Source organism: Lepidochelys kempii, chromosome 7 (assembly GCF_965140265.1).
Source record: "Lepidochelys kempii isolate rLepKem1 chromosome 7, rLepKem1.hap2, whole genome shotgun sequence".
Taxonomy (NCBI): Eukaryota; Metazoa; Chordata; order Testudines; family Cheloniidae; genus Lepidochelys; species Lepidochelys kempii.
The window spans coordinates 58,288,384-58,311,117 of record NC_133262.1 but is presented as its reverse complement, the minus strand read 5'-3'; the positions used below and the strand labels follow the sequence as shown (position 1 = coordinate 58,311,117).

The window sequence follows — 22,734 nt, the reverse complement described above, 5'->3', positions numbered from 1 at the left end:
CCACCCGCTGCCTTTTGAAGTGTCTCCAGTCGAAGGGTGGTAAAGCACAGAGATCTGGCGCAACCCCCTTTCGGAGCATTGCAGATTCTCTGGGAGCATCAAATATAAGGACTCCAGCCCACGACAGATCTCAGTTGCTTTTCAGATGTAATCCTCCCTCCCCCTGTATGAATCTGATCACAGTCATTTCCATTCACATGCCCCTAGGTGTGCAAAACTCCAACTGGTGTTACACGCTCATATGAATTCCAGAACTAGGGCCTTCACTATAGGCAGAGCACATAGCAATGCCTAGCACGAAGGTTGCCTTGCTTAAGCATTTCTATTCTAATGGGCTATTTTCAGTAGCTGAAACATTTCTCCAGCTTTCACTTTCCAGGCTGATATTTATAGGTCTGTTCTCTGCCAGAGGGTGAATTTTTCTTGAAGATTGAGTAAAACCAGTTCAGCTATTTTTGAGTAGGCAGTGGGTGAAAAAGATACATTTTTGGCACTGTAAAGAAAACCTGTTGCGACCATTCTTTTCAAATCGCAGTAACCCCTCAGAAACTTAAAATCCAGCCCAAAATAGTCTCTAAATTGGACATACGAATAATAGCAGGGATCACACGTAGCTCTTAGACGGCGCTTTTCATTAGTAGCTCTCCGAGCGCTTCACCAAAGAAGGCAGGATCACTGTACCCATTCTACAGATGGAGAAACTGAGGCCTGGGTAGGCTTGTTCCTTGCAAAGACCCATTGGAAATCTTCTTTGGGTTTAGCTGAGCTACCACGGCTCAGAGTGGATTTTCAAAGGAGCCCAATGAAGTCGGAAGGACATGCTGCATTTTTTAATTCACAGGAAAGGGTTCCTCCATTAGCATGACCCCACTGTTCTGGGGGCACTGCACATGCATGCGGGAGCGGGTAGAGCAGAATTTCTCTTTCGGCATGTAGGTCCCGTGTGGAATCTGATCTTCGAGTGTGCGCCAAGGCAGAGCTCCTAGCTTGGGAGGGCGTGCCTCATTGCAACATGTGTTTGTATCCCCACTGTCCAACGCGGTGCCTGCTGTTTCGTTTAGTACATGGAATCTGATTTCTGCAGTGAATGAGGCAGGGGTCCCCCAGAAAACAATAGCCTGTGATCGTAGGGGCAGGGCTAGATAAGGAGTCCCATTCTGTCTATCTTAGGTAGTCATATGGCCCCATTACCTTGATAATGGATTTGTCTTCACATCACCCCTGTGAGATAGGACCAGACTATTCGCCCCATTTTACAGAGGGGGAACTGAGGCACAGAGAGACCAAGTGGCTTGCCCAAGATCACACAGAAAGCCTGTGGTGGAGTGGGGAATTGAACCCTAAATCCTACGCGAGCACCCAAACCACTGGACTATGCTTCCTCTGTCAATGCCTGCTTTTCCCATGTTCTGGCAGAGCACAATGGCTAAGGTCAATAAGATTGGCACTTAAGGTAGAGAGCAGTTTATCATGTCTTGCTTGGTGCTGGTTATGCTTTAGTTTGGTTACCTCCTTGTATTTCCTCCTTGCACAGCAGAGGAATTCACATGGTCTAATAAGCTCTTGCTCTGTGATCCTTTGGCAGATGTTGTTTGTTTATGTAACTTTCTCCCTGTGGTTTGCATCTCCTCTGCTTGTGATTCAGTGCTTGGGACACAGGACACATGAATTTGCCCGGCAAAGAGAGCGAATCCAAGTGTGATAGACAGTAGAGTCCAAGGCAGGGCTCCTAAACACTCTGATATCTCACCCTTCAGAGACTTTATAATAGTCTGAAAATGTTCATTGCTACAACATAGGGGTAAAATACTCCTCTCTGACCCACACAGTGGAAATGTACTTCTTATTTGCTTTACAGTAACACCTAGAAGTCCCATACACTTAGTAAGAGACAGTCTGTGACCCAAAGAATTTATAGTCTAAATGGATGAGACACTGAAGGTGATATTATCCCCATTCTACAGATGGGGAACTGACGCACAAAGACTTTTAAGTGACTTACTCAAAGTCATATAAGAAGTCTGGGGTAGATCCAGGAATTGAACTCAGATCTCCTGGGGTCTAGACCTGCACATTAACCACAATATTAGCCTTCCTCTCCATGTTACTTTGAAAGTCCACTCTACCTAAATGAGCAGGAATCCATGGATATTTTCTCCCATATATGCTGGGAGAGCAGAAAATCAGAGCTGAGATTCTTCAGTGCAGCTCTGAGAGCAGAATTGCACCCTGGGAAAGCAAATCCTTCATTTCATCACAAGTCTTAGCAAAATAAAATAAAAAGAAATTACAGTTTAAAGAAAGGACAGGAATTTTTACACTGTAAAAATGAATAAAAACAACTGGCAGAACACTCTCTTCACGTGGCTTAAAATACACTATGTACAGTAAAATAATTATGACACAATCCTGCTTCCCTTTAAGTGAGTGGGGAGTTTGCAGTTGATTTCAATGGGTACATGATTGGGCCCATTGTTAAAGTTTAGAATGGAATTGTTGTATTAGGGTGGTATTTTCAAAGGAGCTTCAGCAAGTTAGTTGCCCAACTCCCACTGATTTGATTCTTACTGCCTTAGAATATCCCATTCTAAATATGCAATAGGTTGCAGTCAATTCCACTGAAGGGGGAAATTAACCTAACTGGTTATAATTTGCATTTAGGTCTGGAAGTGTCAGAAACCACTGGACAGAGATCTACTCTTTTGTCGAGAGCCTGGCTGAGAAGTTTATAAGGTAAAGTTTTCACAAGCGGAGACTTCAATTACAATATACATAGTGTTTCACGTGCTGCTTTCTTAGAGGCTGCCAAATATGCTGAGCCGATCTTGCGTGTGATGTGGATTTGTTCTGTCTGTTTCAGTCCAATGCTGCGCATGTCCTTCATTGTCTTTTCCTCGCGAGGCACTACCATCATGAAGCTAACAGAAGACAGGTAAGTACTTCACCTCCTTCAACCCAGTAGAGCTAGGGACTCCTTAACTACTGCAAGAGCTCAGGACTGGCTAATGTTAGTCTTTAGTGTGGATCCGCTCCTGCGCCTATTGGAATCAACTGAGGCGCTTCCATTGGGAGCAGGATCGAAGGTCATATGCAGAACAGCCCTTTGGTATCCCATTTGCAGCCCTGGGACAAGCAGGTAGCTCAATGCGCTGGTGCTCTATCAAGCAGCATTTCTAAGGCAAGCCCGGCACTTGCAATCCGGGAGCAGTTGCCCGCTTTAGGTACGGCAGCGCCACCCCACTGATTTCAGAAGGGCAGTTCTGGGGTAAGAGAGAGCAGGCCCTGGCACTGTGTGCAGAAGACACGGTGTGATAAAGTGCTGCAGTGTTCTCCAGGAGCGGTCCAAAGCATTTCAGCAATCAATCCTGCATGGTTCTGGACCACTGCTAAAGGATATGGCTGGATATTGTTTTGCAAGAAGTGCTTCCTACTCGCACCATCTGCTTCGAATGCTGTGCCACTGCAAAGCCAGCCAGAGGAGAATTCCATCCTGTGCTCCAGTGAGAGAAAGGGGAGAATCTGAGACTGCAGCAAACCTCCTGTTTCTGCCCCCCTTTGCAACCAGATTCACTCTCTGTTGATTGACTTAGGGCTGAACTTTTGCCCTCACACAGTCTGTTTCCCTCTCCCCTCCGCTATATCTATCACACTGGCCATCTCTCCCTATGTGTCTGGTGCTGGTAGTGCTGTGTGCCTACGTCACTCTGAAGCACCTCTTAAAGGGAGGAGAGGGGAATTGGAATGGTCTAACCGACATCTGGAGACAGCCTCTCAGATCCTTCTGCATATTCTGGGGCCTGGCCCTGAAGCCGACTGGAGTGTTTCCATTGACTTCACTGGGCTTCAGATCAGGCCCCAAGTGGGTGTCTAGAGGCCGGAGCTAGCTTGTGTTTACCTTGCTCAGGTGGATTTACCCTTTGCAAGGTGAAAGGTCGATGCTAACCCTGTGGCGATGTTGGAAACTGGCATTAAAACATTCCCTGATCTAACCCCCCTGCCATATGCCGTTCCCCAAGTGCCATTTCAGCTCATCCTACACTTTGAAAGGGCAGAATGCACTCCTCGCCCCAGGGACATCCCTTCTCACAGCCTCAGATTTCACATCTGTCCCACAAAAACTCACACTGCCTTGCTGTTTATTACTGTGCTGCCCAAATGGCTGGATCACCAAACAAAGGCTGGGGAGAATGTCCCGGGTGTTTATGAATGTTTCTCCACAGCATCTGACTTTTGGCCTTCCTAGGTCCTTCCTTTGGGGTCTTTGTTCCACGCTGTTGTTGTTAGTGACCTCAAGACAGGATCAGGGCCCTATTGTGCTAGGCGCTGTACATACACAGACAGCTATGATTCTGATACCCTCAAGTTGAGTGGTACCTTCCATGAGTGGACTTTGAGTGAACCTTCATGGAATAAGGTGCTATTCAAGATAAAAGTGACAGTACCAGAATCTGTCCCATGATAAGGAACAGTTTGGGCCCCAGATGTTTATCGGGGGAAAGAGGGTTGATCACTTTTCAGATTAGGAAGCCCACAACATTCGGACGCTATTTTCGTACACTTTGGCCTCTTATCGTTATTTTGGGTCAGATCATAACTCAAGATTTAAGCCCTGAAGGCTGTCCAAATCATTAGTTTTGGTTTGCACTTTATAGTGATTGGGGCCGTCAGAATTTCAACCCCGGCTGAAGTTTGCCAGAATTTGTATCTGTTTGTTTTTTTTAATTTGGTCCGATCCCTAATTACAATATACCCCCACTGCAACCACAGAACAGAATCCTTCAAATGGGTTTGCCATGACGTTATATCTTGGATCCATTTCTATATGCCATTGGATGCAGGGCAGCTTTCAGAATGTTGGGTTGTAGTGATGCTGTTAGTTACTGACCCTTTGGCCCATGTGTCTGTGGTGGTGCATTGTTCTATTCTGATCAAATGCTCTCAGGGGCTGCATATCTTGCTGGGTTTCAGGAATGTCTCAAAGCAGGAAAATGAGATTTTTTTTTTTTTTTAAATTCTTCTCTTTTCAAGGGAAGCCATAAGACGGGGGCTTGAGATTCTTCAGTCTGAAGTGCCTGGAGGAGATACATTCATGCATGAAGGATTTAAAAGGGTACACACTGTGGAAACTTCTCGCTTTGATTTATACTTCTTAACTTCTGCTTCTTTTGCCCCTGTTGGACCTAAAAAGAGATAATAACTTTTTACTCTTTGTTGCAGGCAAATGAACAGATTTACCATGAAAACTATGGAGGTAGGGACACTTATCACTGCCATAATTTATTTTCATTGAGAAGCTGGGGAGGATGGGGTTGTCAGCATGACCTGTAATTAACCCGTGGAAGAAAGAAATGTTGGGGGAGGAGCTAGTATTACTCCGTCTTTCCATTCCAGCTTGATTAAAGCCCTGCTTTCAAATTCATAGATTCTAAGGCCAGAAGGCACCACTGTGATCTTCTAGTCTTGACTTCCTGCATAACACAGGCTGGAGAATTGCATCCAGTGCTCCATGCAGTGAGCCTCGTAATTGCTCATCTGATTGGACGCAGTCTAGAAGTATTGGGCTTTACATGTATCATTCCATTTTGAAGCACCCAATCTTGTCTGCCTGATGTACCCCAAACTCTCATTTGACTGTCAACATTGCTGTGAGTGCGATCTGACACCCATTGCATTCAGTCGGAGATGTCCCATTGATTTCATTGGGCTTGGGATCAGGCTCTCCATCCTTCTGAACTTAAAAGTAACCTAAAGTAGGGTGGGGGAGTATGTTTGTGTCCTTTTTTGCTTCTGTGCATAAAGGTGGCTTAACATTTAAAGAATGTCTTTTTCCTGATTGCATTTTACCTTGGCTATATCAGGGATGTCAAGACTTTTCTTCCCTATGTTGCTGGAGGTCTCCTGGAAGGATGCAGAGATATGGGTTAGGCACTCACTAGGATCCTAATTGAATTAGTGGTGAGGTTTTAACAAAAGTGCCCTTCTCCCAAGAGTTTCTCTGGTGTTTGAGTTAAGTAGGTGTTAAGAAAAACAGAGTTCTGAAGAGCCTGCATAAAAATGGCCTCTCCTCTCATTCAGTCAATGAACCTACTAGTTTTCCAGGGAAAAAAAGAGTTGACATGACAAAGTAAAGTATGAAGAAGAAACAAAATGTAAAACATAAAATAACAGCAACGATCTTTCCAGCCTTCTTCAACTATTTAAAAAAAAAAAAAAAGCGAGGTCAAGACCCATTTTTCCCAGCTGCAGGTCACTTTTAAGGCTTCATGTTTGTGGCTATGACATGACATGGCAAGGACTGCACGGCATAAGAAACCTGTCAAAACTCATCAGGCTCTTAAATTTCCGGTAATACTGGAAAGACATTTGAAACGGAAAGAAATTATTTTAAAAAACAACTTCCCTGGTCTTCCCCACTGCTCGTATTTTAACTGCTGGACCTAAGAAGTGACATCAGATGTGTGTCTGAGCCACAATTTACGTACTGGTTGGGAGTAATTGTGCTAGAGCGCTATATTTGGCTGTACATTGCTCTGCTGTATACTTGGCTACTCACTGTGGCTAAAACTCGTCTGGAACAAAGCCGGCACACCCCTTAAGACCTATTTTGAAGATTTAGGTGGGATGTAAGGGGTGCATCAACTATGTGCTGGATCACCACGCATGGGTGAATTTTATCCCCTCGGCCTGCTCCTGCATTCTTTGCACACCTGGAATCCCCACTGACTTCAGTGCGCATTCTTGCACAAGAAATGCAGGAGTTCTCACACAAATCCTGCTCACTATACTCACCTTGGTGGGGGCGGGGGAATTGCTCCCCTCTGACCTGCAGGAGGAGGCATTGGGATGGCAGGATGCATCCCTTAGGGAGATCACCCCAGCTTGCTCTGTCATGGCACAGGAATTGGCATCCCCTTCTATAAATGAACCCCCTGAACCACAGATCCCTGCTGCCTTTCTCTGCAATGGTCACACTCAGAAATGCTTGTCAAGGGGCGATTCCCCCCTCTCTTCTCCCTCTGGCCTCACCCCACCACAAGGTTCACTGGAGGATCCTCAGTGGGATCCAGGCAGGAAAAGGGGTGACCTGAGGCAGCAGGCTTCTGGGGAGGTCTGTGCATGGATGCTGCTGGAGCAGTACCCTCCCGACTCACACTGATTCCCTTAAGGAAAAGGAGTACTTGTGGCACCTTAGAGACTAACCAATTTATTTGAGCATAAGCTTTCATGAGCTAGCTGTAGCTCACGAAAGCTTATGCTCAAATAAATTGGTTAGTCTCTAAGGTGCCACAAGTACTCCTTTTCTTTTTGCGAATACAGACTAACACGGCTGTTACTCTGAAACCATTGATTCCCTTGTGCTGCTTGTATGATGAAGATGAGCAGGATTTGGCTCATAACACACTGTTCTGGGTCAGATCTTCAGCTGGCATAGATTGGCATAGCTCCATTGCAGTCACTGTACATCAGCTGAGCTTCAGAGCTCTGTATTCATTTGTCAGCAAAGAAGGATGCATTGCCTAAACTTATTTATCCATTGCCAAAGCTTCTGTAACAGCCATACCTAACCCCAGCCATTTTCACTCTCACCCCTGCAGGACTCCGGACAGCTAGTGTGATTATTGCTCTCACAGATGGGGAGTTGCAAGAGGTTCAGTTTTATTATGCTGAGAAAGAAGTAAGTCCTCATTGAGTTTACCCAAGTTGCTAAGGGTATGTCTACACTGCAATTAGACACCCATGGCTGGCCCATGCCAGCTGACCTGACCTTGTGTTCCTGGGGCTATTTAACTGCGGCATAGACGTTTGGGCGGCATCCCCAGCTCTGGGACTCTCCTAGCTTGCAGGGTCCTAGAAACTGGGCTCCAGCCTGAGCCTGAACGTCTGCACTGCAATTAAACAGCCCTTTGCCCGAGCCCAAGTCAGCTGGCACCGGCCAGCAGCGGGTTTTTAATTGCAGTGTAGACATACCCTAAGTGGTTCATGTCAAACTTGTGAGCATCTGCTCTTGGTTCCAGTTTACGTGGCTTTGCATGTAATGGTGTCTTTCATGTAGGCCGACAGAGCCAGAAGCCTCGGAGCTATCGTTTATTGTGTTGGAGTGAAAGACTTTAATGAAACTCAGGTAATTTGGGAACTTTTTTTTTTTTTGTTCTCTCCACCCATTCACAGCATCAAATGAGGTCATTTACTTAATTACCAGTGCATAAATCCATACCTGTCAGAGCTCTGCCTGTCAGCAAATAGGCTCGGTTTTAGATGCTGCAATTTTGTTTGTCTTGTGCATTTATGATGGTCTTTCTTTGCAGCTGTCGACAATTGCTGACAGCATTGATCACGTTTTCCCGGTAACTGGCGGCTTTTATGCCCTGAGAGGCACAATTGATTCGGTGAGTGGGGTATTCCAAAAGCGAGAGAAATGCGCCCTTTCCCACATTCATTAAGTGGCGAAACAACACCAATGATCAAAAATCCCATTATCTTCATCTCTTAGATTCTGAAGAAATCCTGTATTGAGATCCTGGCAGCTGAACCATCCAGTGTCTGTGCAGGAGGTGAGCTTATATTGAAATCAAATGATATGGCAAATGAGAGTGGAATTACAAAAATGTCTGATAGCTCCCTACAAAAGCACCAGATCCAAAGCCCATGGAAGTCAATGGAAAGTCTCCCATTGGGCTTTAGATAAGGCCTAGTGAGTCCATGCTCAGCTCAAGAAGGAAGCTACAAATGTAAAGATAGGCTCAGCTTTTCAAAGTCACTGAAGGGAACTGAAATGAGTAGGCATTGGGGTAGTGTTTTCAAATGTGCCCAAGTGACTTAGGAGCCTATCTCATTTTCCAAAGTGACTCATGGCTGGATTTTCAAAGGTGTCTGGGTACCTAAAGATACAGAGAGGTACCTAGGCACAGATCCTCAAAGGGTTTTAGGCTCTTTACTCCCATTGGCATCCCACCTGCATAGGTGCTTTTGAAAACCCCACTAGATGCCTGTTTGTATCTTTAGGCACCGATATAGCTTTGAGGATCTGGTCCTTAGGAACCAAATTGTAAGAGAAAGGCAATGGGATTTAGGCTTCTGGTTGGTTATGTCATTTTGGGACCTAGATTCCTATATCCCCAAGCCAACTTTGAAAATTTCAGCCATTTATTACAATATTAGGCTCTGCTCTTATAGCCCTCATATATATAAGCAATCTTTACTCATGTGAGTAGTCCCAGTGACTTAAATTGGACTACTCAAATGAGTAAAGATTGCTTTGTCTGGGTTTAGAAGCCACACCCATCACTGTACTAACTGAGTAGTTTTCAGGCTGCTTGTTCCTGCTAGCCCATTTCTGGTTACCTCCCATCCACAGTCTGACGTAGGCCCAGCCTTGCTTTGCTTGAAAATTAAGCATGAGTAAAGCACAAGGTGATATGATTTTGCATGCATCAGGGGAAGATATTTATACGAGGAAGGGTTTGCAGAAACAGGGGCATGCTCAAGTGTTACAATCATGGAAAAGATTTTGGAAAGTACTTTGCATGAAATTATAGTATTGTGTGGCTGAAATCCAACAGTCCTTACTCAGGAAAAATCTCCCTTGAAATCAGTAGGCGTTATACCTGGCTAAGGACTCCAGAATGGAAAGTATTAAGTTGGTTACGAAGGTCAAAAGATTGTGAGCCATTTTCCAAAAATGTTTCCTGATTTATTATTTTTTCAAATTCAAAAATTTTTGACCAGCAATATAACTGGTCAATTAACATAAGGAAATTTAATGGCAATTTTGTTTACATTTTTCCTGATCTTTTCCCAGCATACTGAAATATTGTCAAAATTTCAAAATTTGGAAAATGATGACCAGCTCTGATAATAATGACAGGTTTCAGAGTAGCAGCCATGTTAGTCTGTATTCGCAAAAAGAAAAGGAGGACTTGTGGCACCTTAGAGACTAACCAATTTATTTGAGCATGAGCTTTTGTGAGCTACAGCTCACTTCATCGGATGCATGTAGCTCATAAAAGCTTATGCTCAAATAAATTGGTTAGTCTCTAAGGTGCCACAAGTACTCCTTTTCTTTTTACTGATAATAATGAAAATAATAATGAAGACACCTCATATCTTGCCTTTCATCTGAAGAATGCCAAGTGCTGCTTATTTTCTGAACAAAAGACCCACTTACTGTACCAATAGATTTGCAACCTGTGTCACAATGTTCAGGAAATACTAGAGTGTTTGGCTCTATTAGAAACTGCAAGCAGTCAAAGCGATGATTTTGTAAAACACACACGGATATTTCAGGTTTAAGGAAAGGTGATCGGAGCTTTACTGAAACAGAAATAATGAACTGCATAGACCAAGATACTTGGTGGTTTGTAAAATAGCATTTTGCATATTCGTAATGAAAGAATTGCTAGTGTGTTTGGTAAATGAAAGTATCCCCAGGGGAGCTGGTGCTAATGACATGCCTTTCGTGTTTAGTATATTGAACATGTAACCCTTCTGGTTTGTGTTAGCAATTCATTTGCTGTGTTTTTGTCTGTTTAGAAGACTATTGCAGCAGAGTAATAATGACACCATAAGCTTGCTGTAAGGTATAATTTACAGCATGGTTATTTAGAGCTTATGCTACTGTCTTGCATTCATTTGCTTATCCATTACAAAAATGAGCACATATAAAATAGCAATGGTGCATGAAAGCTGATTCCGAGCATGTCAGACCAAAGATGTAATTTGAGGAAAATATAGTAAATATTGCAGAGAAGAGAAATTTTTGTTCAGTCTTCATTCCCACACGTCAATTGCTGGAGGATACTGCATTACATATTTCATTTTAAAACATCCTCTGGTGTTTCCGCTATTCTTCTGAATATTCCCAAAGGAGAAAAGGCGGAGAAGATATTTGCCACAAGACATTATCCATGAATTATTAAAAATGGAAGCTTACTGATTAAAAAAAAAAATCCTAGTAGAGCTGGTCAAAAAACAGAGGAAAAACTTGGTGAAAAACCACAAAATTTCAAAGCTGTTTTCAATTAATAAGGGTTTGAAATGGACCCATTTTTTGTTTTATTTATTTGGCAAACATTTTCAATATAAATGTGTATGGAAATGGTTCTCAGATTTGTTTGTTTGCTGAAAACCTGGTTTTGTCAAATGAAAAATTTCAGTAACCATTTCAATAACATGCTTTTATACGTTTTGATAAAACAGTTATGAAAATTTCATGAAAAATGAAAGATTTTGCAAAGTTGATAATTTTTCTTGAACAGTTCTCTCTTCTTCTTCTTCTTCTTCTTTTTTTTTTTTTTTTAAAAAAAGCCATATTTCAAGAAAAAGTTTTCCCAGTTTCTCTTCCTGGTTTATTAGTTCTACAACTTTCCCCATTTTGTTGACGGAAATAGATTAAAAGATTAACTGAAATACATATGTGACTTTTGAGGTGAGCAAAATGTTTAATTCGAGCCAAAATGTTTTTTTTTCAAATTTTTTGATTTGCTGAACATTTCTGAAAAATGTTATTTTTGGGTCAGCCCGAAACACTTTAAAATTCAATCAAAATTCAGCAAAACAATCAGTTATTTGCACAGTGCTGATGGGTCATTTCATTGAAGCGGGGGCCACTGCTCATGGTTCTGTATGAGCTCTGTGCCTATTAATAAATATTTGGAGGATCCAAAAACCTTGATAAAGTGGCAAATCCTTACCTGCATCAATATCCCTGGACAACAATATACAGTTGTTATTTTGTTTAAATGCAGTGTAATTTATACAGTTTATTACTTCATCTTTGTTAACGTCTAACTCATATATGCACACACACACACAGAGATATAGTACAGACAGTCAGATATATAGATACACACACACACACAGATATGTACATATAAATTCCTATCTCTAGATCTTTTGGAAATTTCCTTAAACCAACAGTAAAGCTTGTTTGCTTTCAGCGCTGAAATATGCACATCCTGGAGCCAGCCATGCATTTTGCATGAAATTCACCAAAGTGGGGGCGTAGTGGTTAATTGGGGGGTTATTCATAATTCTTACTGACAATTTTAATCTTTATTCTATAATGCCAGATTCTGTGTTACTAAGTCAATGGGACTTTTGCTTGAATAGGGACCACAGCAGGTTTTGCCTGTTCATTATGAACAATAATTACCATTATATGGTATTTACTATTTAGCAATGATCTCAGGTTCGCTTTTGAGGTGCCAGTGGTTTAATAAATTGCTGAGGAAATGACTGCTACGTGGCGTTAGCTGAATTCTGACTAGATCCAGTCTGGGGGCTGTATGTCTGAGATGGAGCTGGCTGGTACATCCATTTACAAATTGATCTAGCCGGGTTATGACAGCTCTCTGATGCTTAATTCTTTTTGACTCTGCAAATTTATAGTTCCTTATGTGGGGAAATGCACTTAGGTCTTTCTGTTCCCTCTGATTGAAAGTGACCAAGACATGCAGCCTGTAAACAGGCGATCAGTGTGGAATTGGAGGTGCTGGGTCTGCTGTTTGACAGCATCATTGCTTTGATTAGGCTCTCGGTACACAGATGTGATTGAAAGGTTTTGCTGGATGTGGCATCCTGCTGGCCCCGTCAACTCCCAGGTGTGGATGCAAGCAGTCAGCTCCTCATCAGAGTCAGAGAAGCGAAGCCGACAGCACAGCCATGGCGCACCAGCTTCAGCCCACCATCTCGCTGCCAGCGCTGCCCAGTTATTTCACTGCTGACCTTTTTCCCTTCGCTGTCTTGTCAAAAGCAACAATCTAGATTCTGACAGTAACTAAGAAAGAAAAGGACGCAGCCAGAGCCAGGGCCCAAAATTAAATAGAATTAGCCATTTCAACAGGCCATCATCCCGAATATATTAATGCTCCATAGCATCTGAAGGGGGGACTGCTCAATAGCAACAACACAATCCAGCCTTGACTGTTTACATTTCCATACAAGACTGTTATTGAAACTATATTGTTCCCCATGTGCTCATGTGGACAGGTTATTATGGGGGCTCTGGGCTGCTTTAGCAAGCATCTGTGCAAAGTTGCAGTGACAGTGAGAGGAAGGGCAGGACGGATAAACTGTCTTGACAAGATTAAACTCCCAGATGAGGCCATTACTGTGAACATTTTGCATTTAGAGTCCTCTGTAGTCACAGTGATGGTGTTTTTTAAAAAGAAAAACCCACAAACATTAATAGTAATTACACCTTTGTGGCTGCTGTATTTGAAAGCCTGTTCCTTCAGCAAAGCAAACAGCTGTTTCATTTTAACGTGTTGCTTTTCTGTACGGACAAAACCAATATCGTCTTGCCCAGATGGTGAGATCATTTTGAAGTTAGCGGCTGAAGAAACGGGTCAGAGGGCAAGACTTGGTATGCAAGGATATACATGTACAGCTGTCACTACAGTGTGCCATGCGCCGAGAGGGGAGTGTAACCCACGTTCACATTCTGGGTCAAACGCTGCTGTCAGTTACCTTGGTGTCAAGGAGCCGTCTCTGATTCTGATCAGGAGTAACTGCAGTGAAGTAAGTTGGTTTATGTCAGTGTAAACTGATGCATGATATGAATCAGGCTCGGAGTAACTTGATTATCGTCACTGGAGTTAATGCAGGTTAATACTGGGGTAACAGAGAGTTAAACTTGGCCCTGTTTTAATTTATTTTAAGGAGCATTGGGTGCTGATGCAAATCATGACATAATAAACAGGCCCACTTCTGTGCGTTCAGCTCCCTGATTCAGACCATCCTTCTGCAGTAAAGCACCAAAGCACACGCTTAACTTTAGGCATGTGCCTGAGCCCCATTGTTTGAAGCACCGGTTTAAACTTCAGCATGTATTTAAGGAGGAGGTTTTCCAAAGTGCCAAAGGGATTTAGGTGCATCAGTCCCATTGGACTTCTGCATCTAAATCCTGTAGACACTCTGGAAATCCTCTCTCTAAGTGCTTTGCTGAGTGGGATGGGTTTAAGCACATGCTTAAATTGGGGCCTGAGAGTACAATTTTCAAAGGTGCCTGAGTGACTTAGGGACCTGTCCCATCGACTTTCAAAGGGATTTGGGCTCCTAAGACACTTAGACACCTTTGAAAAATTTGCCTTGAATGACTTTGCTGGGAGCAGAAAGTGAGTAACTGATGGTAGAATATGGGCTACATGCATTAATACACAGCACTGAAGCTGTTGCAGGTATTTCCCATGTGCAGCTCTGCTTTTGCAGATGGGCTGTTCACTACAGGAGCTCCTTTTTCTCTCCAAAATATCTTTCCAGCTCTTCACGTTCCCCTAAATCTTGCATTGTCTCTGTAGAACACCAGAGCAGAAAACCAGTGCCCTCTCCTAGCATGCAGTCTTAGATCATGGAGTACTGATCCACACAAACTCTTAGCAGTCACCTGAGCCACTGCCTTTGCAGATCCAGATGAAACTTGGTAGTAAGCACAGGAGTACATATATGTCCGTAAGGAAGCATGTCTTTGGGCCTTAACCTTTTGGTTGCAGGGCTAACTTGCTGCCCTAGCTGAGGCTCATTTGCATCTGTAGTTCTTAAGAACTTTGTACGATACCACATTTGAAATGTATTTTATGAGACACCGGAGCCCCATTGCCACATTGCAAAGCCTTAACTGAGGACAGGAGGGTCTGATCCTGCTCTTGTTTGCGCTGGGGTCACTTCATTAACTTCAGAGGAGTCACTCCTGATTTACTCCAGTGCAAGTGAGAGCAGAATCAGGATGAGGCCCCGTGAGTCTGGGCTGAATAAGGAGAATGGCTTGGAGCATGTACGCTGGTTTGCAGTTGCTGAAGTAAATGTCCTAAGGAAATTATTTAATCCATTATTAAATGTGGTAAACAAAGGTATCTTGGGCCTGATTCTGATCTCACTCAGACTGCGGTAAATCAGGTACAACTCCACTGAAATCAGTCGGCCTGATTCTCATCTCATTTATGCTGTTCTGCCCCAGGGTGACTATTGGGTCCCATGGATTTAGCCCTGATTTATGCCAGTGTCACAGGAGAATCAGGCCCACTGATGTCAATGGAATTCTACCCTAGTGGCTACGGCGCACCCTGAGCCTGGCAGGAAGAGTCCATCCTCACCCCTCACCATGACACCCCCTGGGCCATGCTTGGCTATCGTGGCACGGTACCACGTCCCCCGAGGAGTGTACCCAAGAGGGGGATGAGCTAATGACGGCTTGGGGATTGGAGCTCCTGGGTCAGACTTCACCTCTGTTCGGTGCGTAGGAGTGAGTGGCAAACCATGGTGTCACAATGGGAATGACTGGAGACTCGAGGGAACGGTCTCCTCCGTGTCCATTTGGCTGTGGTTGTATCCGATCCATAGGCCCTGTGCATTGCGTCCTCCCTGTCACAACTGACAGCTCCTCAGATCTCCAGCCATTGCAATTTCAGCAGGAGTGTAGACTAGTAAAAGCAGAATTCCCATCTCATCCAGGTTGATGTCCGTGCCAACCTGCTACACAGACAGGGGAGTATGGTGTGGCGCTGGGCCTTTCACTTGTTTATTCTATGGATGAGGAGTATTTGCCATATTGGGTCTTAGCACTGGGCTGCTGCCTCTAGCAATGGCCTGTGCTGGATGCGTCAGAGGAAACCCCAAATCACCCATTTGCAACCATTGGGGAAGAACCTCAGCTGGGGTAAACCAGCATCATTCCAATTAAGTCAGTTGAACAATGCTGATTTACACCAGCTGAGGCTCTGGCTCTGAAAGAAATTGTAGCAAACTGGTGCGTTTTTTCACTATGGAAGCTGGTTACGTTTGAGTCAGCTCAGACACTGAAGTGTCCTGGTTGGTTTCATGTCCTGGCTCGCGGGCAGTTACCCTGCTGGGTTTCTCAGCACAGCAAGGGAATGTTTGGGTGCATACCACTTCAGCTAGTGTGGAGGGCAATGCCAGGGGTGGGCCACTGAAGGAGCTATGGGTTCCACAGTTAAAAGGATCGAGGGGCCCTAACACCCCATGCTAATGGCACAGGGAGTTGCACTACAATCCTGCATCCTGCTTCTTCTCTGGGAGTTGCATTGCACCCCTTGAACCTCATAGATTTTAAAGCCAGAAGATAATATAGTCCAGGGAATTTCACCCTGTGATTCCTGCCCCAAGCCCATATTCATCGAGTCATATAAGCCATATCTTGGTGGTTGAGTCAGAGCATATTTTTTTAGAAAGAAACATCATATCTTAATGTAAAAACTCCAAGTGATGGAGGAATCTTTGTTGACAAGTTTGAGATTTTAGCTCCAAAGTCAGTTTCCATGCTCATAAGAATGGCCCTACTGGGTCAGACGAAAGGTCCATCTAGCCCAGTAATCTGTCTTCCGACAGTGGCCAATGCCAGGTGCCCCACAGGGAATGAACAGAACAGGTAATCATCAAGTGATCCATCCCCTGCAGCCCACTCCCAGCCTCTGGCAAACAGAGGCTAGGGATACCATCCCTGCTCATCTTGGCTAATAGCAGTCCCTAGTAGACCCAAACAGCAAGCAACAGGGTTACACTATTAGGTGGGTCTCTCATTCCTATTTAGAGGCCTGCTCTCCCCATAGAACTTGCATTGTTATTATAATGGGGATTAATTTTCTCTCCTTCCAAGTGCACAACAGTCTATGACAATAAGAGTTTTGTGTGCCCAGTGAGAGCAAAGTGGCCCATTGATTGTGCAGTCCGTAAGCAGCTTCCATTTCTAATGCACACACTGTGGGCCGGTCCCATGTTCAGTCGTGCTGTCCTGTGGGTTGAAGGTTTAAACCACTGAAGTGGGGTAAACATGAAAAGAAAGACTGAAAAAATCTACCCTTCTTTTCCACTGAATTTAGGCAAGAGCACTAAGAAGTAAAGATGGCCACATGCTGCGGAACTTAGATCCAGAATTTTGGACATCCCAAGGTTGGGGAGGGTTCGGCTGGAGGTCTTGGGTCAGTGCCTTGTATATATAGGGGCCACTTGCAAGATTCAGAACTGTATGTGCAGCGGGATTACAAACATCCTCCGAGATCAGGGGAGTTCAGGCTATGGGTGGGTTAGAAAACCTGACCTCTGAGGAAAGGTTGAAAAACAACTGGTCATGTTTAGTCTTGAGAAAAGAAGACCTGACAACAGTCTGCCAATATCTTAAGGACTTGTATAAAAGAGGACGGTGATTAATTGTTCTCCATGTCCACTGAAGGTAGGATAAGAAGCAATGGGCTTAATTTGCAGCAAGGGAGGTTTAGGTTGGATATTGCAGAAAACTTTCTAATTCTAAGGGTAGTTAAGCTCTGGAATAGGCTTCCAAGGGAGGTAGTGGAGGTAGTTCCCATCACTGGAAGTGTTGATCAAACCCCTGTCAGGAATGGTGTAGGTTTACTTGGTCCTGGCACAGCGCAGGAGGCTGGACTTGACTTCTCGAGGTCCCTTCCAGCCCTGCATTTCTATGATCCTATGACTGGGTTTAGCCCATTATAAAGATGCGGGCTGTCTGGTGATCTAGGGTTCCCATTTCAAACACGTCAAAGTCTGTGTGCCTTTCCGATCAGGCTCTGTTAGAAACAGAAGCTGTTTCTTATTCCCCTGGGATCTAGTGGGGAAGTTGGAAATTTCCGCTGCCTTCGAATCCAGGTTTGCTAATGGATGAAGGCAACCCCCCTTTCAGTCCCACATGTCCCTCACCACTGGAGTGTCTGAGCATCTCCCAGACCAGTCACTGCTATGGGGGAAATACAGTCCCCATTTTAGAGACAGAGAAGTGAGGCACTGAAGAAGCGACTTACCCAGGATCATGCCAGCAGCTTGTTGCAGAGATGGAAATGATCCCAGGCCCCTAAGGCCGAGTCCAGTGCTCTGTCCACTAGACCATCCTTCCTACCTTCTTCTCTTCTGTGCTTGCTTAGGTGACAGGTGGGGGCAATTGAGCTGAAAAGCCTGAAGAGGCATTTCCTGCTGACGGGAGCAAAACACAGTTACTTATGAAGGAAAAATATCACAGGTTTTTGTTTTTTTTTCCCCCTTCACAACAGAAGCCACATAAGCCAGAGCACCTGCTTTAATGTGTGCTAGCGATCTGACCAGCAGACAGCTGGGGAGCATCTGATGTGGCCGGCCTTTTCCTGGGCCACCGTTTGTTTCTGCTGGGGACAGGGTGCGGGAGAGAGGGAGAGAGAGCGTGAAGGAAAATGGCAGCTGCCAATCTCTTTGTAACTCCCACGAGGCTCGCACAGGTTGGCTCTTGTGTGGATAGAAAGGTCATGTTTCACCAGGGTTTGTACCAAGGCAAAACTCTCCTCTCTAATCGGCATTGTGTGGGGGAGGAGTCTCCACTCTGCCATTTCTCTGGGAATGGAGCTGCTGCTGGGATAGAAGCATATTGGTGAGGAGATCTCCCATGCGGGTCTGGGAGGAATATTGTGCCCTGAGTTGTCATGCATAGTTGCCTGGTGCCTCCCTCATTCACATGGGTGTCAACCAAAGTGGAGTCACTCGGGAGGAAATCAGGACTAGTGCGAACCGAATCAGACCCATCATGTTATCATAGCATCTTTCGTCTAGGCATACGGCAGAGCCACACTTTCAAAAGTCACTAAATGCCAAACAGTTGGTCTTGGTACCTGGGGCTGGCCTGCTACAGGTGGCTCCGGCCACTCCTTCCATAGAATCCTGGCCCTTTAAAGATCACCCTCTGGCCTCGCGGGCTGAACTCCATTGCATAGCGCTGAGATCCTGTAGAAGGACCCTCCCATCCTGGTTGTAGTGGCTCGGAAGAGTGCCACCTACTGACAAGCCAGCACCACTTCCTCTAGCACCCAAAGGGGTTGTTTTCTGGAAGGTCGCCAATTCAAATACTGACTGAGGCCAGATGCTGCTTAAAGGTCTGACAAGGCCACGGTGGCAAGGAGAGTCAGCTGCTTCTGAGGAGTGTGCTCGCTTGTCCTGTCCATGGACAGGAAAGGAAATGATACTGGGATAGGGAGACAAATAGCTGCTCAGCTTGGCTCAGCGTCAAGGCTGCATCCTGGGCAGCCAGACCTAGCAGTCAGAGCCAGAGTCCACTGTCAGCAGTCAAGAGTCAGCTGGGTCAGGCAGGAGCCAAACCAGAGATCAGAACCGCAAGTCAGAGGTCAGGAGCCTTGTCAGGTCCGGACGCCTGGAAATCAAGCTGCGGGAGCAGAAGCAGGAGGCACCAGGTACATAGTCCAGAGCAGGGTAAATCCGGGGTGTTTGGACAGCTTCCTGTTGCTGGCTTAAGTAGGGCTGACGGGCCAATTGGCTGCTAACAGGACGTAAGAGGCGGAGCCTCAAACTGGAGCTGGGCTTCATGCGTCCTGGGTCAGCAGGCTGCCAAGTGGAGGGCTGACATATGGCTACTCCTCTGGCCCCGGGTTTGAGGCCCGTGAGTCATGACAGTCAGAAAGATGAAATAAGTGAGGAGCATCCATCTCCCCTGACGCAGGAGGATCTAATGGCCCATGGCCACCTTCTGCCATGAAAAGGAAACAAGTTATATACATCCATCCACTAAATGAAATACTCAGCCCTCCTCTGCTGTGGGACAGAACTATCCTCTAGGTCTCCCCAGGCATTCTGAGTCTAATTAGCATCCACTGGCTTAGACTGTCAGTTCCTTGGAGCTTGTCTTGTACAAGGTCACTTCACACCACTCCAGCAGCACACAGGGGCCTCAGTGTAAATGGGGCTCAGGCTTTGTGTGTGCTCAGCTAATAAGGATCTGGATGCAAATCCCACATTTTGGATGAATATATTATAGGCCAGCTTCCCAGCTGGTGTAAATCAGGGTAGCTCTGTTGATGTCAATGGAGCTGTAGCAATTGACACCAACTGAGGATCTGGGTCTGTGTTTGGACTGACATATTATTTTGATCTTGAAATATTGGGGAGGAACAAACCCTGGGGAAATGAATTCACAGGAGGCAAAACATGACACTGTTGAGAATGTTACAAGCAAATATCCCTTAGGGGACTAAAAAAAGTCCTCCACTCTTCTACAGCAATGGTCCATAAACCACTAGTTTGCACTAGCGACCCTGCAGTGCTTCGGGCTATCACTGCAGAGTAGTGTAGTCATTTATAACAGCAGGGTCAGAGTTAATCATTTGATTCAGACAGAGCAAGATTCAGCTGCTGTCATTTCCTACTTCAGATCCCAGTGGGATTAGATGGAAACGTAGTCTTTGAGAGAGGAGGGGGAAAAGGTCAGTCATTTGTCATCATTCATTCTATTTACTCTTGCAGAATCCTTTCAAGTTGTGGTCAGAGGCAACGGCTTTTATCACGCAAGAAACATCGATCAAGTTCTCTGCAGCTTCAAAATCAATGACACCATAACAATCAGTAAGTTGATGGGCTGGAGATTTTATGCCCTAAATTGCGCAAGGATCCTGACCCAGCTCCTCTGAGTCAATGCGAGTCTTTGCATGGACTTTGGTGGGCATTCTTTAGGGCCCTAGTCCCATATTATGGGTCAAATCCCAAGATCTGGGAATCACTTAAGTCATACTCTGAAGGTAGTGCCTAGGCTTTGTGCTGGGTCTTTCATCCTCACTGCAAGAGTGGAGATGGTTTGACTTGCTGTCCACACAGATACAGCCTGTCTGGTACTGTGGGGGGAGACGTGAAATTGCCTGCCACTCTCGTGTCCATTAATAACACAGACTGATACTGTCCTGATCCAGGGATGCTGTGCTCAGACACACGTCAGTTACACTGGCTCAGGAGGGAGTGACCAAGTGTCCCTCTGTGAAATGAGTTTGTCTAAAGTATCATAACACAAAACCCAGCACAACTGTGCTAAATTGGGCCCCTTGTGGGCAGTCTCAGCATGTAAACTAAGGCTCGAATGGGGCAAAGAGATGCCCCTCTCCCCACCATGTCTGAGAGCTGCTCCTTTCTCAGCCCCAGATGAGTAGGGTGTGGCACGCTGGCCAAGGGACGGTGTGGGGAAACTCACACAGCTGCTGCTTCTGGGGCTCACCCTCCCCTGTGGACAGTATTTGGCCTCCAGGATTGGTATAGACTGGCACCCCATGTTAGCCCTAAAATCACACTGGGTGGGAGCTCCCCTGGGGCCAGTGGTTGGGCTTCTTTCTAGCCAAGCCTGGTTCCCCTGGGTCTCTCTCTGGCCATACACCTCAGCTGCTCCCTGCGCCCCTCTCCTAGTCCTGAGCTGAGGCTGTGTCTGGGCCTGCTGTGCACCTGCAGACAGCAGTACCAAGCCACCTTTTGCAGGCTCCGCCCAGCCCAGCAAGCCCTCTTCAAGGGTATACCTGAGCCAGCTGGTGCACAGCAGACCAGGTGGCCTGTAGCCAATCATCTGTCTTCACTTGGGTTGGCTGACCTACCCTCGGTGGAGTGACACTCCCGCCCTCCAATGGGGAGCTTCAGGGAGTGCCAGATCACTCATCAGCTGCAAAGGAGGAGAGGATAGCTGCTCTCCTCTGGCCATCCTCTCACCAGTCAGTGCCGAGGGGGCAGAGCTGGCCCCATCACGGGCATGCTTTGCATGTGGAGTGGGGGCTCCAGACACAGAGCCACCAAAACATGGAACTGGTATCCTTATTCTGCTGCATTTCCATTGCACACACCCACTGGGTGGTCACTGTAGGGCGGTGGCTGGAGACTTCTCTCTGACAGCATGGGACTCCTCAGAGTGGTACTGGGCTAGAAAACAAGAGGATTTGATTTGGAGGGGGCAGTTAGATGGACTTTGCAAGCAGACAAGATGCTCAATAGAGAGACGAGGGAGATGAGGTCACATCTTTTATTGGACCAACTTCTGCTGGTGAGAGAAACAGTCAAGAGATTGTCAGTAAAAGATGTGCCCTCACCCACTTTGTCCCTCTAATATCCTGGGACCAGCCCAACTACAACAACACAGTGTCCAGTATATACAATACTAAGCCAAACATTTAGGTGACCCATCCTGAGGGTGGCCTTTGAATGGTTTGAGCTGGGCGATGTCACAGCTGGATGTCACAGCTGTGACAAGGAATGACAGGTAAGACAGCCCCTAAAGACAAGGACCAGCTCTGAGCCATGTCCACACTAGGCCTGATCTGGCATCTGCAGTTCTCACTGACGTCAACAGCACCCCTCCGGGTTGAGCCCGTTCGGGAGACACTGCTCTTTCCATACGTTACAGTCTGTCTTGTTTCCTTTTAGATGAAAAACCGACTATTGTTCAAGACACCTATTTGCTTTGCCCTGCACCAGTAATAGAAGACATTGGACAGTAAGTACGGCTCTGCAGCCTGGGCTGAAGGGGAGGGGGCGTTGGCGGTGGGATCAATAGGCATTTTGCCTAAAAAGGACTAAGCAAGGAGGTCAGGCGTGTGCAGCTTTTCAGAAGTTCATTGGCAGGTTCAGCGCCATCCTGATGGACCAGACCCTCCCCTGGGGCGTCAGCATGGCTCCGTTCAAGGCTGAGCACACTTCAGCGTGGGGCTCCTGCCCCCATTTGAAGTGGTGGTGGGAGGGGCTGCAGCCTGCCCCTCCGGCCTATATTCCCTAACTTGCCAGTGCACTTAGTCGTCATGATGCCTCCTTGAGGAGCTGGGCCCTGCAGTGCATCATGCAGGAGGGACAGGGATCAGACTGTGCGATGCTTCACCCAAACACATGGGCAGAGCATTGCATCTGGGTCCGCTGGTAAAAAGAGAGTCAAAACCAACATATCGGGTGTCACGGATCCACAGGGTCAGTGCTGCAGCCCCAGCTTTGGAACAGTCA

General features: G+C 45.9%; 1 protein-coding gene across 4 annotated transcripts in view; it reads left to right on the top strand.

Moving 5' to 3' along the window:
- Nucleotides 1-22,734, top strand: part of ANTXRL (ANTXR like) — an 88,233-nt gene that overhangs the window by 14,214 nt on the left and 51,285 nt on the right. For all 4 annotated transcript variants that reach the window (XR_012159932.1, XM_073353021.1, XM_073353020.1 and 1 more), the window contains 10 exons: nucleotides 2,662-2,733; nucleotides 2,861-2,932; nucleotides 5,029-5,110; nucleotides 5,218-5,251; nucleotides 7,596-7,675; nucleotides 8,054-8,122; nucleotides 8,307-8,387; nucleotides 8,492-8,552; nucleotides 20,242-20,340; nucleotides 22,168-22,237. Coding sequence is in view for 3 of the 4 variants with exons in the window: in XM_073353021.1 (XP_073209122.1) it covers nucleotides 2,662-2,733; nucleotides 2,861-2,932; nucleotides 5,029-5,110; nucleotides 5,218-5,251; nucleotides 7,596-7,675; nucleotides 8,054-8,122; nucleotides 8,307-8,387; nucleotides 8,492-8,552; nucleotides 20,242-20,340; nucleotides 22,168-22,237 (720 nt within the window). In the remaining variant the exon portion in view is untranslated. The remainder of the gene's footprint in view (nucleotides 1-2,661; nucleotides 2,734-2,860; nucleotides 2,933-5,028; nucleotides 5,111-5,217; nucleotides 5,252-7,595; nucleotides 7,676-8,053; nucleotides 8,123-8,306; nucleotides 8,388-8,491; nucleotides 8,553-20,241; nucleotides 20,341-22,167; nucleotides 22,238-22,734) is intronic.